General features: G+C 33.6%; 1 protein-coding gene across 11 annotated transcripts in view; it reads right to left on the bottom strand.

Moving 5' to 3' along the window:
* VPS13B (vacuolar protein sorting 13 homolog B) overlaps positions 1–17192 on the bottom strand; it is a 794855-nt gene that overhangs the window by 394566 nt on the left and 383097 nt on the right. For all 11 annotated transcript variants that reach the window (XR_008292721.1, XM_053208413.1, XM_053208414.1 and 8 more), the window contains exons 22-23: positions 17017–17144; positions 9650–9884 (exon numbers count right to left, since the gene is read on the bottom strand). Coding sequence is in view for 10 of the 11 variants with exons in the window: in XM_053208413.1 (XP_053064388.1) it covers positions 9650–9884; positions 17017–17144 (363 nt within the window). In the remaining variant the exon portion in view is untranslated. The remainder of the gene's footprint in view (positions 1–9649; positions 9885–17016; positions 17145–17192) is intronic.

Here is a 17192-nt window from a genome sequence, read left to right on the forward strand (position 1 = left end):
ACACACACACACACACACACCCCGTGCAATATACTGAAATATTTCCATCAAATAAACGGTTTGAAGCACAAAACTTTAGTTACATAGGAAATATTATTGTTATTCATTCCGTAAGTTTAAATAATTGGTTTCGATAAATTAGTTTCAAGAGAAATCTGTAACTCAGAATAACCAAGCAACACCAAAGACAAAGCAAGAAAAAATAATTCAAGAGGAGTTGTGAGGACAAGGAAAACAACAAAGAAAGAAATAAGAGAAAGTTTTAATTGAAAGCATGGTGCTCATAATTACCAGAGACAAATAGTGAGATTAGTATCAAAATTTTAACTAAAAGTTAAAGTTGCTTTCTGTAATAGAATATGTGGAGAATGAATCATAAGTTCCATTTTTGTTTAAGTTCTCCTGACTTGATTTCTGTTCCTTGCAACCTAAGAATATCAACGCATACATACACATAAATACCACCCTCTCTCCTTTCTCAAATAAAACACACACACACACACACACTGTAGGTTTGTTAACATCAATTCTTCATGAGAGAGTTCAAGATGGTGACATAGGAAGACCCTGAACTCACCTCCTCCCATGGACACAACAAATTTATAACTACATATGGCATGCTTTTCCTCTAGGATCCATGAACTAGATGAGTAGCACCTCCACTCAAAAGCCAAGAAAGACACACGTAGAAGAGTGGGAAGGCAGACACACCTTGCCCCAAAAACCACCTCAGAGGAGGCACATGAGGGAGGGTTCCTACAAATACAGAATACACCCTGGAAAAGTTAAGGGATTGTGCCCCAAATCAGGAATCCTGACCTTGGAGGCAGGCATAGTAGAGAAAAGGTGTAAAATGTCTGGTTTTGGGGATCCTGGGGGGCTCAGTTGGTTGAGTGTCTGACTTTGGCTCAGGTCATGATCTCAGGGTTCATGGCTTTGAACTCCATGTTAGGCTCTGTGCTGACAGCTCAGAGCCTGGAGCCTGCTTCGAATTCTGTGTGTGTGTGTCTCTCTCTCTGTCCCTCCCCAACTCGTGCTCTCTCAAAAATGAATGAACATTAAAACAATTTTAATGTCTAGTTTTGAATACCAATAAAGATTAAGACCAGAAGAATCACAGTACATTAGAGAACAAAGATCTGTTCTTAAAGGGTTTGCCCACAAACTCATTTGCCCTATGATCCAGCACAAAAACAAGAAAAAGCCCCTAGACCATAACACAGGGAGACCCATTTACTAATTTTAAAGAGAGACAGGAATCTGTAATTTTAAATTAAATAATTTAAAAATGTAAAAAAGCAGTCTGCTGTGGACGGATGTGCTGTCAACAGCCATTTTTGCATTCTCATCCTACCTTGTTGGTGAAGGAGCCAACAAGTACCATTTTAGGTGGACCCCTTCTAGGCTTCTGGCACCAGTGGGTAGGTGTGGTCTGCCCACCACTCACCTTGAACAGGCTGGGTGAGCCTCCTGCCCCTCCCCACTTCCATGTAGCACCCAAGGTGTAAAAAAAGCAGGATAAGTATCCCAAGTCATGCCCAATCCACCAAGAATGCAAGCCACAACCAGAATAGGCAAGCAGCTGGAAGCCCACTCTCCCCATGCAGTAGCCAAGATACATAAGCCAGGTGAGTACCTAGAGCCCCACCTTGCACACAATACCAACTGAAGCCCTATCAAAGCCAGGGGACAAACAGCCCACAGGATGTCTACATCTGTGGGGATGCCCATAGAATGACTAGCTCTGGTAGCCACAGGACACACAAAACACCTGGGCCACACAAAACACCTCCTACACAAGACTATTCCTTCAAGGTTGAGGGAGATAGCCATTTCATCTAATACATACAAACACAGAGAAACAAGCAAAATGAGCAGACAGAAGAATATATTCCAAAGAACAAGGCAAATCCACAGGAAAAGACCTTAATGAAATGGAGAGAGGCAACCTACGAGATAAAGGGTTCAAAGTAATGGTCATAAAGATGCTCACCTATCTAAGCAATGGAGAAGCAACAAGAATTTCCTTCCACAAAGAGACAGAAAATAAGAAAACACGAAATATTAAAACTAAACTTACAAGTATACTAGAGGGATTTAACAGCAGAATGGATGAAACAGAAGCACCATCAATGAATGAAAAACAAGGGAATGGAAAACAAAAAGCATAAAAATTAAAAAAGAATTAAAAGAAGTAAGGATACTTTAAGGGACCTCTGGGAGAATATCAAATGGAATAACATTCTCATTATCCGAGTCCCAGAAGGAGAAAAGAGAGAAAAGTCAAGAAAAATTTATTTGAAGAAATAATGGCTAAAAACATCCATAATCTGGGGGAAGCAAACAGACATCTATGTCCAGGACGATCAGAGAGGCCCAAATAAGATGAACCCAAAAAGAAACACACCAAGACACATTCTCATTAAAATGATAAAAGGTAAACAGAGAGTAATAAGAGAACAGCAACATATTACATACAGGGAAAACCCCCTAAGGCAATTAGCAGATATTTCAGCAAAAACTTTATAGATCAAAAAGAGTGGCATGATATATTCAAAAGGCTAAAAGGAAAAAAAAATGGCCGACCAAGAATTCTATACCCAGACATTATCATTCAGAAAGATTGAGAATTTTCCAGTTAAGCAAAAGGTAAAGGAGTTCATCTACTTAAAACAGGCTACAAGAAATGTTCAAAAGAATAAACTAAAAATACAATGTACTATTTAATAAGAAAACATACAAAAGTAAAAATTACACTGCAAAAGGTAAATAAATAATAAAAGTAGTAGACATATTACTTATAAACCAAGTAGAAAGAGTATAAAAGTTGTAAATATTTAAAAAAATAATAATTAGTTCAGGGATACATAAAAAGATGTAAAATGAATCATCAAAAATATGAAACATAAGGGGCACGTAGGTGGCTCAGTTGGTTAAGTGTCCAACTCTTGATTTTGGCTCAGCTCATGATCTCACAGTTCATGGGCCCAAGCCCCTCGTCAGGCTCTGTGCTGACAGCAAGGATTTCTTTCTCTCTCTCTCTCTCTCTCTCTCTCTCTCTCTCTCTGCCCCTCCCTCTACCGCACTGTCTCTCTCTCTCTCAAAATAAATAAACATTTAAAAAAATTATGCCTTTAAAAATATGAGATATAAGGTGGGGGAAAGTAAAAATATAAAGCTTTGAAATGTATTAAAAATTAAGTTACTGTGAACTTTAAAATGACTGTTATATACAAAAGATGATATGTGTAAACCTCACAGTAACCACAAAGAAAAAACTTCTAGTAAATGCACAAAAGAAAAAAAAATCTAAATACAACATTAAAGGAAACAATCAAAGCATAAGAGAGAAAAAGAAGAAAAGGAACAGAGAAGAACTGCAAAAAACAGCTGGGAAACAATAAACAAAATGACAATAAATATATACCAATGGATAATTACTTTAAATGCAAATAGACTAAACTCCCCATCAAAAGACACACAGAGTGACTGAATGAATGAATTATAAAAAACAAAACCCATATATCTGTTGCCTACAAGAGACTCTCTTCAAATCTAAAGACACACACAGACTCAAAGTAACAGGATGGAAAAGGATATTCCGTGCAAATGGCAATGAAAAGGAAGTTGGGGTAGAAACACTTATGTCAGACAAAATAGACTCTTTTTTTCTTTTCAAATTTTATTTAAATTCCAACTGGTTAACATACAATGCAGTACTGGTTTTAGGAGTAGAATTAGCTAAAGCAATCCTGAAAAAAGCAAAGCAAAGCTGAAGGCATCATGATTCTGGACTTCAAAATAAAGGAGAGCATTAAAATAAAGGAGAGCATTATACAATGATGAAAGGATCAATCCAACAATAGGACATAACATTTTTAAACATTTATGCACCCAATAGAAGCACCTAAATACATAAAGCAAATACTAACAGAAGTAAAGGCAAAAATAGATGGAAGGATAAGAATAGTAGGAGACTTTAATACTCCACTTGTATCAATGAGGAGATAACTCAGGACAGAAAATTAATAAGGAAACATTGGCCTTAAAAGACACATTAGATCAGACGGACTAAAGAGATACATACAGATTATTCTATCCAAAAGCAGAAGCATCACTTCTTTTCAAGGACACATGGAACATTGTCCAGGGCAGATTACATGCTAGGCTACAACACAAGTCTCAATAAATTCAAGAAGAATGAAATCACATCAATTATCTTTTCCAACCACAAAGGTGTGAAACTAGAAATCATGTATAAGAAAAAAATCTGGATAAAACAAACATATGGGGATTACAAAACATGGTATTAGACAATGGATGTTCAAATCTCATGAAATAATCTCCTTCCCTCAAGGTAGGTTTGGCCAATGAGAATAGCCATGTAGTAAAAAAACAAAAAAACAAAAAACTGTTTTTACTTTAGGTTTCAGGGCTGATTATATTGTCACACTATTTTCTCCCAGGGAGTAAGAAAAATAGACTTTAGAAGTTTCTATCTGATTCTTGCCCTCTCCATCTGGTGTGTGATTTTTTTTAAATGTTCAAAACAAACTAAGATGCTATCTAACTCAGTTCTAGGAATAAAATATCAGAATATAACACCTTCTGCTTTAAAGATGGAAACTTCTGTAGTTCCTTAAGTCATTCATAATGTATTTGAAAAACAAGGTGAGAAGAAAGTAATTTATCATACAAGAGGAGAAAAAGAAGCTGGCAGAAGTGCTATAACAGGGATTTTAAAGAGTATTCAAAAGATAAAGAATAGTAGGGCAGTATATATCAGTCCTTTCATAAAATCCATTAGATAAAAGGGGATATGATATTGTCACCTCTTTAAATCACTGAGGGACTGTATTTCCAGCAACCTGGTAGATTTAGTGCCTTGAATGACATTTGTGCTAAAAACAAAAAGGATGAATATATTCATAAAATGTTTATACATCACACTATGAATAAAATTTATATGAACTGGTTTACACATACAGAGACATGCACTCCATATCTTCTTTTTTTTTTTAAATTTTTTTTTGTTTTGACGGGGGTGGGGGGAATGAGCGGGGAGGGGCAGAGAGATAGGGACACACAGAATCTGAAGCAGGCTCCAGGCTCTGAGCTGTCAGCACAGAGCCTGATGCAGGGCTCGAACTCACAAATCGCAAGATCATGACCTGAGCTGAAGTCGGATGCTCAACTGAATGAGTATCACAAAGACCCAGGCGCCCCTGCACTCCATATCTTCTTAAATTCATTAGTGAGTTTCCCCAAAAAAGTAAGGCTTTATTAAGGCCAGGGACTGAGAAAAGTCAGGAACTCAGAGGTAAGCAAAACAAATTGGTTGAGGCATTTCAAACCTGGTGAAATGGAACATCCTTGTTGACACTTGCATTGTAGAACCTAATAGAACATAAGATTTCAATGCATATGGCTACAATATTAATGTTAGAATAAACTAGAAATAAAACTGCCCTGTTTTTACCCTCTGTACATGATCAGAAAGCTGAACCTTGAAGAGTGGAAAAAAATACATATAACCACAAACCAAGCCTCATAAAAGATTGTAACTTGAATTTTTATTATCTACATGGTATAAAAGCCTCTAGTTTCAAGTGGTTGTAAACTGGTAATGCTCCCAATACATCAGAAATAAATTTGAACTACAAAGGAAGAATCTTTGAGCTCATCTTCAAAAAAATTTCTAGACAAATATTTCCAGGAAAAATAAGTAGACTCTCCCCCACAAAAAGGAGCAAAAAAGAAACAAACAAAAAAAACCACAAAGAACAACACTAGGCATACAGGCAAGAATCAGCAGGACTCAGACAATAAAATAAATGATTCATGTATCAAGAAATATAACAAAGCCTTGGAAATTATGAATAAAATGCAAGGATTTTAAAAAAATCAATGAAAATGAAAATATAAGCAAATTTTAAAATTTAATAAAGTATTACAAAGTTGAAAAACAGGAAAAATAATTTATGGTTTTAGACATCCTGATACCATGTACCTCTGAAGTAACAGAGACCGGCAAGGGACTAGAGAAGATCTCCTGGGTTTTGGTAAAATTTTTGATCTTGATTGAGAAGCTAGTAACATGGGCAGGTTTATTTTATGAAATGTATCAAGTTGTATACTAATAGTTGATGTATTTCATTTCTGTATGATATATTAGAATTATATAAAGTTTTACCCCCAAAAAACAGCACATTAGATACAGATGAAAATAAAATTAATAAACTGTAATATCAAAGAAATTACTCAGACTACAGGCCAGAAAGTCAAAGGGAAAAATATTAAAGAGACAAGAACAATACAGTAAAAAAAAAAAAATGTCTAACATATATGTAGAAAGAATGAGACAGAGGCAATATATGAAGAGAAAATGCCAGAAAACTTGAAAAGCTCACAAAGACACCAATACTAATACTTAAAAGAACAAAGATTTAAAAGCCAAAAAAAAAAAAAAAAAGATCCTTAAAGCTGCCCGAAAGACACTAAAAAAAACACAAACTGATGGTGAATTTCTCAGAAAGGCAATGAAAAACAAAAGTAAGCACAAAAGGATCTTTAATGGCCAAAACAAAACTATCAGTAAGAAACCATACACACACACACACACACACACACACACACACACACACACACACACATATATAGATATAAAACTGTGTATATATATATATAACAAAAAAAATTCTTTCCAAAAAGAAGGCAAAATACAGTTTCAAACAAAAAAAAATTGTTTCCTAACAGCACATCATTAAAAAAAAAAAAAGGCAGAAGGAAAATTATCTGAGGTAGAAGAAAGGAATGGGCTGGGCAACAAATGTCTAGTAAGGCATTGGTATAGAGTTAGCATAGGTGGCGCATGACCAAATGTGACTGATTATCAGATTTTGTGAATAAAGTTTTACTGGAGTGTCAATTCATTGACCTACTATTTATGGCTGCCTCTGTACTACAAAGCAAAGCTGAGTAGTTGTTACGAAAACCAGATAGTTGATGACACTGAGAATATTTACTATCTGGCCATTTATTGAATAAATTTTCCAAACCCTGCACTAATTGTATACATGTAATATATATGCAATTTTTTTAAATGATTTAAATTTACAAAATTCAGAAAAATAAGAGATAAATTAAAATATATAACAGTAATAGCCAGTCAATCTGGAGAGAATCGATGAATTAAAGTACTTTAAAGACCTGTGTGTTGTTCAGGAGGAGAGTAAATACCATAAATTATTGTATGATTTACTAAATTAAAAATGCATCTTAGTATTTCCAGAACCAAATTTTACTTTGTGTAAAGAGTGTTAATTTCTAAGATTGAAAAAAAAAATAGCAAGGGAATAATGTCTAATACAGCAGGGAAAAATAGAATTAAGAATATAAAAGAAATGAAATAATCAAGATAGTAAAAAAGATAATTCATAGAATGAGAGAAGACATTTGTAAATCATATCTAATGAGAATCTAATATCCAGAATATATAAAGAACTGCTCAATTAAAAGGAAAGATAAATAACCCAACTAAAAAGTGGGACAAGTATTTGAAAACAATAAGAAAATAAAAAACAGCTTCTACAAATGGCCAACAAGCACATGAAAAGATGCTCAATATCACTAGTCATTTGGGAACTGCAAATGACAACCAAAATGAGATCCACCACATACCCACCGGGATGGTTAACACCAAAAAGACAATTACAACTTGAATAAATTAGAACCTTCATAAGTTGATGTGGAATTGCAAAATGGCAGAAACACTTTGGAGGACAGACTGTTAATTCCTCAAAACCTTAACCACAGAGCTACCATACGACCCAACAATTCTACTACTAGGTACATAGCTAACAGAAATTAAAATATGTCCATATGAAAAGATGTGCAAAAATTATCACAGCAGTATTGTTCATAATAGCCAAAAGATGTAAACACAAATGTCTACCAGCTATGAGTGGATAAAGAAAACATGGTATATCCATAAAATGGATTACTTTCAGCCATAAAAATGAAGACTGATAAATAAGTCAACCTCAAAAGCATTATGGTGACTTCCCATGAGAAGCCAGTCACAAAAGACCACATATTGTGTGACTCCATTCTTATTAAACACCTAGAACAGGCAAATTCATAGAGACAGGAAGGTCAGCATTTGCCAGGGTTTTGGATGAAGGGAGAAAGAGTAACTGTTAATGGTATATTGATTATTTTTTGAGTGATAAAACTTTTTTTTTGAGTGATACAACTTCTCAATTTGATGGTGGTGATGATGGTATAAACTGTAAATATACTAAAAGTCATCTAATTGTATGCATAAAAGCGTATGTAAATAATGTCTAAAAAGCTGTTAAATGAAATAATATTATGAGTTTTACTTTTTTAAAATTAAGGGACAAACTATTTGAATCTTCCATAAATGATTCCAGAGTTAAAATAAAACAAAAACCCAAAAAACAAAAACAAAACCACCACAACAACAAAAAACAACAACAAAAAAAAGGGAAGCACTCCCCAGCTCATTTTCTGAGGCTAGCACGTCCTTGATATGATACACAAAAGCTGTTGTGATAATAAAGAACTCCTTACAACCAGAAGCAAATATCAAAGAATGGATATATCCAATATGCTAGAAAAAGAATCCTTGCATCAAGAACAAAATCACACAGGTAAGAGATCTAAAGAAGTTCCATCTAACTGTTAGAATTCTATGATTTTATGATAATGGTATTCATTTTATTAAGTACCAACATTCATTTCTGGCAGTAAAATCATTCCTACTTCTGATAAACCTAAGAAAACTACATTTCAATGGAAACACCAAAACAGAGAAAAGGAAAGAGAAATCAACATCAAGTCAAAGTCAAAAACTGCACAGAATATATCTGCTTTTCAATAATAGTATGTGTAGTGATCTCAATGATATCAGCATTCATATACTTACATGCTAATAATATGAACAAGGTGTGGAACCGTTTACCATTGTAAAACATTTGAACCCTGTTATTAAAATATAGATTCACACTATTTACTTTGTGACTCAAAACTTTTCCAGGTTCACAGATTGTTTGAGATGAATATGTCAAAGTTCAAAAGGGTATGAATTTGCAACTGAAAATTCTGTAGTATCACAAATGAAGTATTTACTGAAGAGTCATGTCTCCAATCATCACAATATTATCTACTGTATTTTAACAAATGAGAAGTCTAGAAATATATTATGTTTGATGTAAATAATATATTCATTTGATTACATATGATATCTATTAATAAATCAAGTAGCTTAAATTAAGATCTACTTATCATTCTTAATTCAGCTTAATGCCAACTTCCAAAACCAACTGTCATCTTGATTTGTCTATGCTTCACATTTTAGTGATTATTCTGCGTTTCATATGATATTTTGTAGTCTATTTATACATACATGAATTTTATTAAAATGTGTGGATGTCAATAAACAGCACCACTTAATTCACTTTGTGCACCCTTCTTTTTAAATCCACTTTGCAGATCACTGAATCTATTTTCATGTGGATCTTTCAATGAGAAGACTCATTTACATAAGCACTGGCATATTAAAAAACAATAAAACTAAAAATATTATTATCAAATATAACCATAGGAAGAATATTTTTTAATGTACCTTCTTCAAGGATGGGTCGTGGAATGACAAATGGAATCTCCTGCAGAGGTTCCATATACTTGTGGCCAGCACTAATAATCTTTATTTGAGGCATACAGAGGACAAGCATTCCAGGCATGCTGGTTTGTCCATGGTACCAACTTCTTACTGTTCCAGGAATGTCACCAGATACAATTGTACTTGGGGAAGGCAGGCTATCATTTGGAATGAATACACAACAAGACTGTACTTCAAGCTAGGGGGAAGAAAAAAGAAAGCAAAATTAAAATATTGGGAACAGACTAAATAAGGAAGTTAATATACCCTCAAATACTTAATATCTTTATCAGAATAAACAGGCAAGCAAAAAAAAAAAAGAAGAAGAAATGTGCCATACTTACCTCTTTATGAGTTACTTTTACTGAAGAACACAACACTTAAAACGACATTGTTTCTTGCTATGAATTTGATCAAAAAGGCACAGTGCAATGAGATGAAAACATATCTGCCTTTCCACAGTTATTTCCAAGTAACATGACTGAATCAGAAAATGTGCTGGCAAAAAAAGGTGAGAAAATCCTCCTTCTTTTGCAGTTCATTAGATTAACACCAACTAAGGCCTTAGAACCAACTAGTATTGTATTGTACTCACTTAAAACACACACACACACACACACACACACACACACACACACACACACAAGCAGCTATTACCATGTGAATTTGGCCTTTTGTTTTTACTTTACAAACCAAAATATAAGGAAAGATGTTTCCAATGTTCAGATGATATCTCTAGACAAATATTAAAATATAACAAGTCTGTATCATGTATTTTCTTTTTTTATTTACACGTATCCCAAGATTCAAGTGTGTGTGTGTATCACGTTTTATATATATGGATACATGGTAATGAAGAAAATTCAGAAGACTTAGAGCATTATTCCCTGCTTTTATCATACATCAAATTATTATTTAAATTTTGATTTCATGTAAAACTTTTATGCTTTCTTATCCCCAGTGTAGTTTACTTAGGTTGCCCGGCACCTTAGAGAGGTGAAATAATACTAAGCGATCTCAAATCAAAAATTAAATTCATCATGAGTTCTTAATTCAAAAGCAATATAAGCTCAAGTCTATTAGTCTTAGTTGGTTCTTAGAAAGTAATATTTTGTACCTGGTTCACAAACTGCTCAAACAGCCTAGCATACTTAAATTATTCTCAAGGAAATACAAAATGTCATCTGTTAATTTTCTACAAAATATTTGGCATACAAAGGCATTATCTGAAGATGTAACAAAAACTAAAATTTGTTTGTTTGATAAATACTTGGATATTCTAGCAAATTAAGAGACTGTATTTTATAAAAGACAACTAAGAATACATTAATATATGTTCACTGGAGGTTAATATAGCCCTTAGTGACAGCATGATACGTAACAGGTCTGGAATTCCTTGATATGATAAATAATCTGCCAGGCTTATAAATAAGCAAACTTACTCATTTTTGCTTCAACATTTCTGTGCATTGAACAAACTGAATTCAGTGAAGAAAAATATAAGTAAAATTTTATAAAAATAAATATAAGGTTCATGAAGTCTGACCTCATCTAGAATTTTATCTTGCAACCTAATTTAAGTGTTTATATGTTAAGTAGCTCATTGATTGAAGATTACAACATTTTTTATCCTAAAACATACATTGTTTCAGCTGTATTACATTTATATTTTTAAATATTTAACACAATTAATTGCTGAAGTTCAAGTGCACAAAGTATTATGGCATACTGAGAACATATTCTCAGTATACCATTCTCATTATTCAATTATTTATGCTTATAGTGTCAAACTAAAAAGAGTCAGTTTTTAACACTTCATATAGGTATTGATGCTATGTTAAAAAATGTTTTCAACAATGTGAGGTAATTAGTTTAATATGCCACACTATACAAATATAAACATATATATCTTGTGAAATAAATTTAAGTTGTGCCGAAACTTCCAAATAACAATATATTCCAAAATTCCACTAATTCAGAAATAAATTATTTCATCAAATTTAACAACGTGAGCAATAAATATTCAAAAATAGATTATTCTGAGATACATAACAACTCTAAAAAATAAACTTTCTAAAATGTGATATGTGTTCTGGAGATTTCTATAATGATAAGAACCAAAACACATACATAATCCAAAATCCTCCAACTTATTATAATGTTACATCTCTAATATATACTACAACTATCACATAAATCTTTTTACACTTTTAAAATAACTGTTAAACTGTACGTCTAAAATTGTGGTTTTAATGTAAAATGTTGAGTGATTTATGTAAGGGAATATAAATCTGCAGCAGTAAATTTTGCATTAATGTAAGGATCTGACAATCCAAGGGAAAGAAAATGAAGTAATCTGCCAGTAAGAAGTCCTCAAACCGGGGGTCAGATCATGTTCATGGAAACCATCTGGTTGGGACCCTCTGAGCCACACCAAACACAAATGATCTTTTAAAAAAAATATCCTATTCATTAATGCATCACAGCTGCACTGAGTGTTACTTCATTTTTCCATGGCAACATCCTTTCTGTTTCAAGGATCTTATTTCAGTTTTGGTAGCAACGTGTTCTTTCGCCAATATTGAACACATTCATGTGTTAAAGTGAAGGGATTATTACAAATTCTTGAAGTCGAACCACCTCTATTTTGATTCCTATTAGGTCAAAGGCTACAAATCTTAAGTATGATACACTGAGAATAAACCAATAAAGCAGAAATTATTTGGTATTTATTTTAATCAATGAAATGACTATCATGAATTTTTTGGAAGTTCCAAGTTTATATGCCATTTGAAAAGATATATGCCTTTGTGTACCCCCAACCCATCTCCCATATGTAAGGTTTGGTAAACTTAGATTTTTCTAATTTGTACACTCTATAACTGTGCTCACAACTCAGTTTAAAAAAAAGAGAGACTGAGATAGGTTTCACTTACACATTAATCTAAACATTTTAATTAGCCCACTGTCTATTATACAGAACATTTTGTAAGTAAATGCTTTAAGTGACTCCTGGGTGGCTCAGTTGGTTAAATGTCTGACTTCGACTCAGGTCACGATCTCGTGGGTAGTGAGTTCGGCCCTGTGTGGGGCTCTGTGCTGACAGCTGGAGCCTGAAGCCTGCTTCAGATTCTGTCTCCCTCTTTCTCTGCCCCTCCCTTGCTTGTGCTCTGTCTCTCTCTCTGTCTCTCTCTCTCTCTCTCTCTCAAAAATAAATAAAAACATTAACAAAATTTTTTTAAAGTAAATGCTTAAAATTGTTATACCATATTTTCTATACAGTTAAAATTTTTTTTAAGTTTATTTATTTTTGAGAGACAGACAAGAGAGTGAGCAGGGGAGAGGCAGAGAGAAAGGGGGAGAGAGAATCTCAAGCAGGATCCCCACTGTCAGCATGCAGCCTGATGAGGGGCTCGAACTCACAAACAGAGATCATGACCTAAGCTGAAACCAAGAGTCAGACGCTTAACTGACTGAGCCACCCAAGCACCCCAATCTTCTATACTTTTAAGTAACATTCCTATTTCCTCTTCCCCACTAACATGAATTCTTTCCTTTGAAACTTTAATTTTTTAAATGTTTATTTAGTTTTGAGAGAGAGAGAGAGACAGAGTGCGAGCAGGGGAGGGGCAGACACAAAATCTGAAGCAAACTTCAGGCTCTGAGCTGTCAGCAGAGAGCCTGAATGCAGGGCTCGAACTCCCAGACCATGAGATCATGACATAAGCTGAAGTCAATGCTTCACCGACTGAGCCACCTAGGTGCCCCAATATTTAAAACGTCAGTGATAATTATATTTTGCAAAATTTCTGAAGAATGAAATGTTCTCTGTATGCATTGTATTATTCAGAAAATAGTTTCAAATAAAAACATACATGAAGAAACATTTCAGGTTATATTTTCATTCACTTTTTCTTTAATTCGTGCATTCTTTAATACCGACCACAAACTGAACTGCAAGTCAGGAATAAAGAGACAAAAGACATAAACACAGCACCCAAAAACTTGAAACGAGGGTTTTAAACTACTAATAGTCTTACAGAATTTTCACTAGAACATAGGGTCTGTAATGTCAGATAATCAGCCTATTGTGTTTATAGTCTCAGTACATAGTAGCATGTCTAGCATGTACTAGGCACTAAATAATTAATAAGTGAACACAATTATTTTTATTAGTATCAGTATCTGATGTTAATTAAAATAACTGCTTAATACCTGTTGTTTATCATTTCATTCTACAGAGACAACTTAGTAATTAATAAAATTGACATGTCAGCCAAATGGGTTCAACTCTAACCGTGGAACTTTTAACAAATTAATCTCTCCGTGACTTCAGTTTACTCATCTGTAATTGTGGGGAGGTGAGAGTCAGCTCCGATATAAAGATACAATGTATTAACTCTCACAAAAAGGTTTGCTAAATAAAGTCAATGAACATACACTGAATTATCTCCTATATGTCAGATCCATATATTAGCTCTCATGGATTCATAAGAGATGTTCAGTCTTTTTCTTTAAAAACACTGTTGCTTATAAGTATTTATGTATATAGAGGCCACCAATATAAGCAGTATTCCATTTGCACTATAACAAATATATTATTAACTACTGCCCAAATCACCATAGTCCTATTTGTTAACTCTCAATACACTATGAAAATATTTGGGGTACCTTCATTTATAGTAGAAATCTTAATGTTCCCAATATAAGGCATTAAGTTAAAAACCTCAATAGTGAACCTTGGTTGTCTTCTTTTCCAGATTAATACAAATCTACATTTCCCCATATTTACCAAGGGACAATATGAAAAAATGCCTACATTTGAATTACCAACTTTGTCCTCTAACAAACTACCGTGCAATTGCTGTCACCTTTTCAATGCCTATAATGAAAGATAGATTCTTTGCAAAAATTTAAGCATAAATGTAAATAATTACTTTTACAAGTAAGGTGGCTGGCATTTGGTCTGTCTAGCCTCAAATGCCTACCCTTGTCTGATCATGGAGATAGGCCAGGAAGTGCGCTGGATATGAGGACATCTGTATCATGCAGTATTATTACTGCATCACTGATCGTATTCAGTATGTAACTTCCTGGAAAGAGAATTCAATTGGTCTAGCTTAACTACCTTATGGGACTTGAGACACTTTGACACATCGAAATCAAGGAATGTGGTATGGAAAATAAAGAGTCCACTACATTACACAGGCCACTTAGAAAGCTTCAGAAACTATAAAAAAACATCTAGAAAATGCCATATAACAGAAACGTGATCTTCAATGTAAAAGACAAGACTGAGTTTGGCAAAAAACAAGAAAATGTACTCCTTTATTAGTGCATTCCAGGCCAGAGTATTTCTATTTTGTCAACTGCATGCCATTGCCAATTATGTGCTCTGGAATGAAAATGTAGCTTTTTGCAGTATAATAGATAGGATCTCTACTGATCAACTGATAAAGAAAAATTGCAAAGCACTGAGTTTGTGCTAATCTTTTGTGAAAAAGGCCCCTGAACTAAGTTCCCATTTTAAAAAATGGTTCAAGACTACATATAGTACTGTAATATAATCCATTAAGATGAAATGTGGAAGTTACTTTTCCCACTAAAAACAAATAGGTTATAGAAAATATTGTTTACATCTTAATGCAATATAAGTCTATTACAAGAAAGAAGAACATGGGCTTAGCAAATATCAACTTTGGCTCCAAAATCAATTTTCCAGAAATCCTGATTCCGAACACATTTGCTTGCTCAAATTGCCATTAAGAGAATAATCCTTTGATGGCTTCAAGTTATGATGTTCTATTTTATCTGATGACAACTTCAGAGTTTTCTGGTTTATATTTTGGTTCATAAAACATCTTGGAAAACGGACACTACTATTTTAAAAACTAGAATTTTAGGGCCTAGATTTTAATCATTTAATCAGAATCAAGTTTTACCTTTAAACTTTTCCAGAACACATTAACATCTGGAAATGTCTAAATATACAGCATGTATAATACAGTGCCGAGACTAGAAATGAAGCAAGCAAGTGCCTGGGTCATATTCAAAATAACATATACAAAGATATAATCATTAGAACTCCTGTAATTATATGTTAATTTACACTCAATAAGCTTAGTCAAATGAGGAACATGAGTCTAAACCGCAGACATAAAAACGGTTAACGTGGCAAATTTTATGTTAAGTGTATCTTACCACAAAAATTTTTTAAAAGAAAAAAGTGAGGAAAATCACTATCTCTACTTATAACTAATCCATAATGATAGCTAAGATTTAGTTTATTGCTGGTGATAAAGCTAATGAAGGCAATGTATCATGATAAAACAAGCAAAATAACCCGAATTTCACAAGAATGTCAGAATTGGAAATAACCTTAAACATTATTTAATTTAACCATTTCATATTGCAGATAAGCAAAGTAGAGTCCATAGTTAAGATATAGAATTTGATACTGCTAACGCCTGGCTCCTTGAAATTCTATACACCCTTTCCTTTCATGAACTATCTGGCTTTTCCTCCTACATTTCTGATCTCTCTACTACAATTTCCTTCAAGGACACTTTCTCTTCCACTGTCTGCTTTAGAAATGGCATCCCCTTGGCCCACTGCTCTTTCAACTTCACATATTTTTTGGATGACCAATTCTCCTGGTTTTATCCATCTATAGATGATTTCCAAAATATATCTCTAGTGTGAAATCTCTTCCTGAAGCTCCAGATATGAATATCCTACAGTCCGATAGAAGCCCGGAGATCTCACAGGTGTTTCAAATGTATGTATAAACTCTCTATTTGCCCCTGATTCTGCATAGCTGCTTCTTTTACCATTTCATGCATCATTATGCATCCAAATGCCAAAACTGGAATGTGAAACACCACTTAGACAGCTCCTTCTTCTCATTCCCCCAAAGTACCCTCAGCATTAGTCACTAAGCCATGCTGACTTTATCTTAGGTCCCTCAGGACCACTGGCCAAAGTGGCCTATTGTCTAGTGTTTTCTGATTTGTATACTGAACATTTAGAATCTTTTAAATAAGTTTAAAATAAAGAAAATGTATAATGAAATTTGTAATTTGAGAAACATCTCAAAATTTGCATAATTTGTAACTTTATCAAGAATAGCATATAAGATGTATTTCATATAATTTGCTAATAATATGTAAAGTGCACCAACAGTTTTCATCTAAGTTATACAAATGAGATGGTATACACAAGTGTTACAAGGGAGATTATTGAGATTGAGATTATTTCTTTACCAATATCAAAGGTGCTAAAAGTTAAAAAGGATCATAGAAATTAAAACCATGACATTTCTTTTATTTTACCTGCAGTGTGAGACTCTTTACTGCATTCCATACTACTCCAATAAATTCTTTCATTCTTTCTTCAGGACTTCTACAGCCTTCAGATATATTCAGCATGGCTTTCACAGGAACTGACAATGGTCGAGATTCTAAGTATAAGAACAGTTAATTAATTAACACACATTTACTTTACTGTT

The sequence above is a fragment of the Acinonyx jubatus genome, chromosome F2, assembly GCF_027475565.1.
Source record: "Acinonyx jubatus isolate Ajub_Pintada_27869175 chromosome F2, VMU_Ajub_asm_v1.0, whole genome shotgun sequence".
In the NCBI taxonomy this organism is placed as follows: Eukaryota; Metazoa; Chordata; class Mammalia; order Carnivora; family Felidae; genus Acinonyx; species Acinonyx jubatus.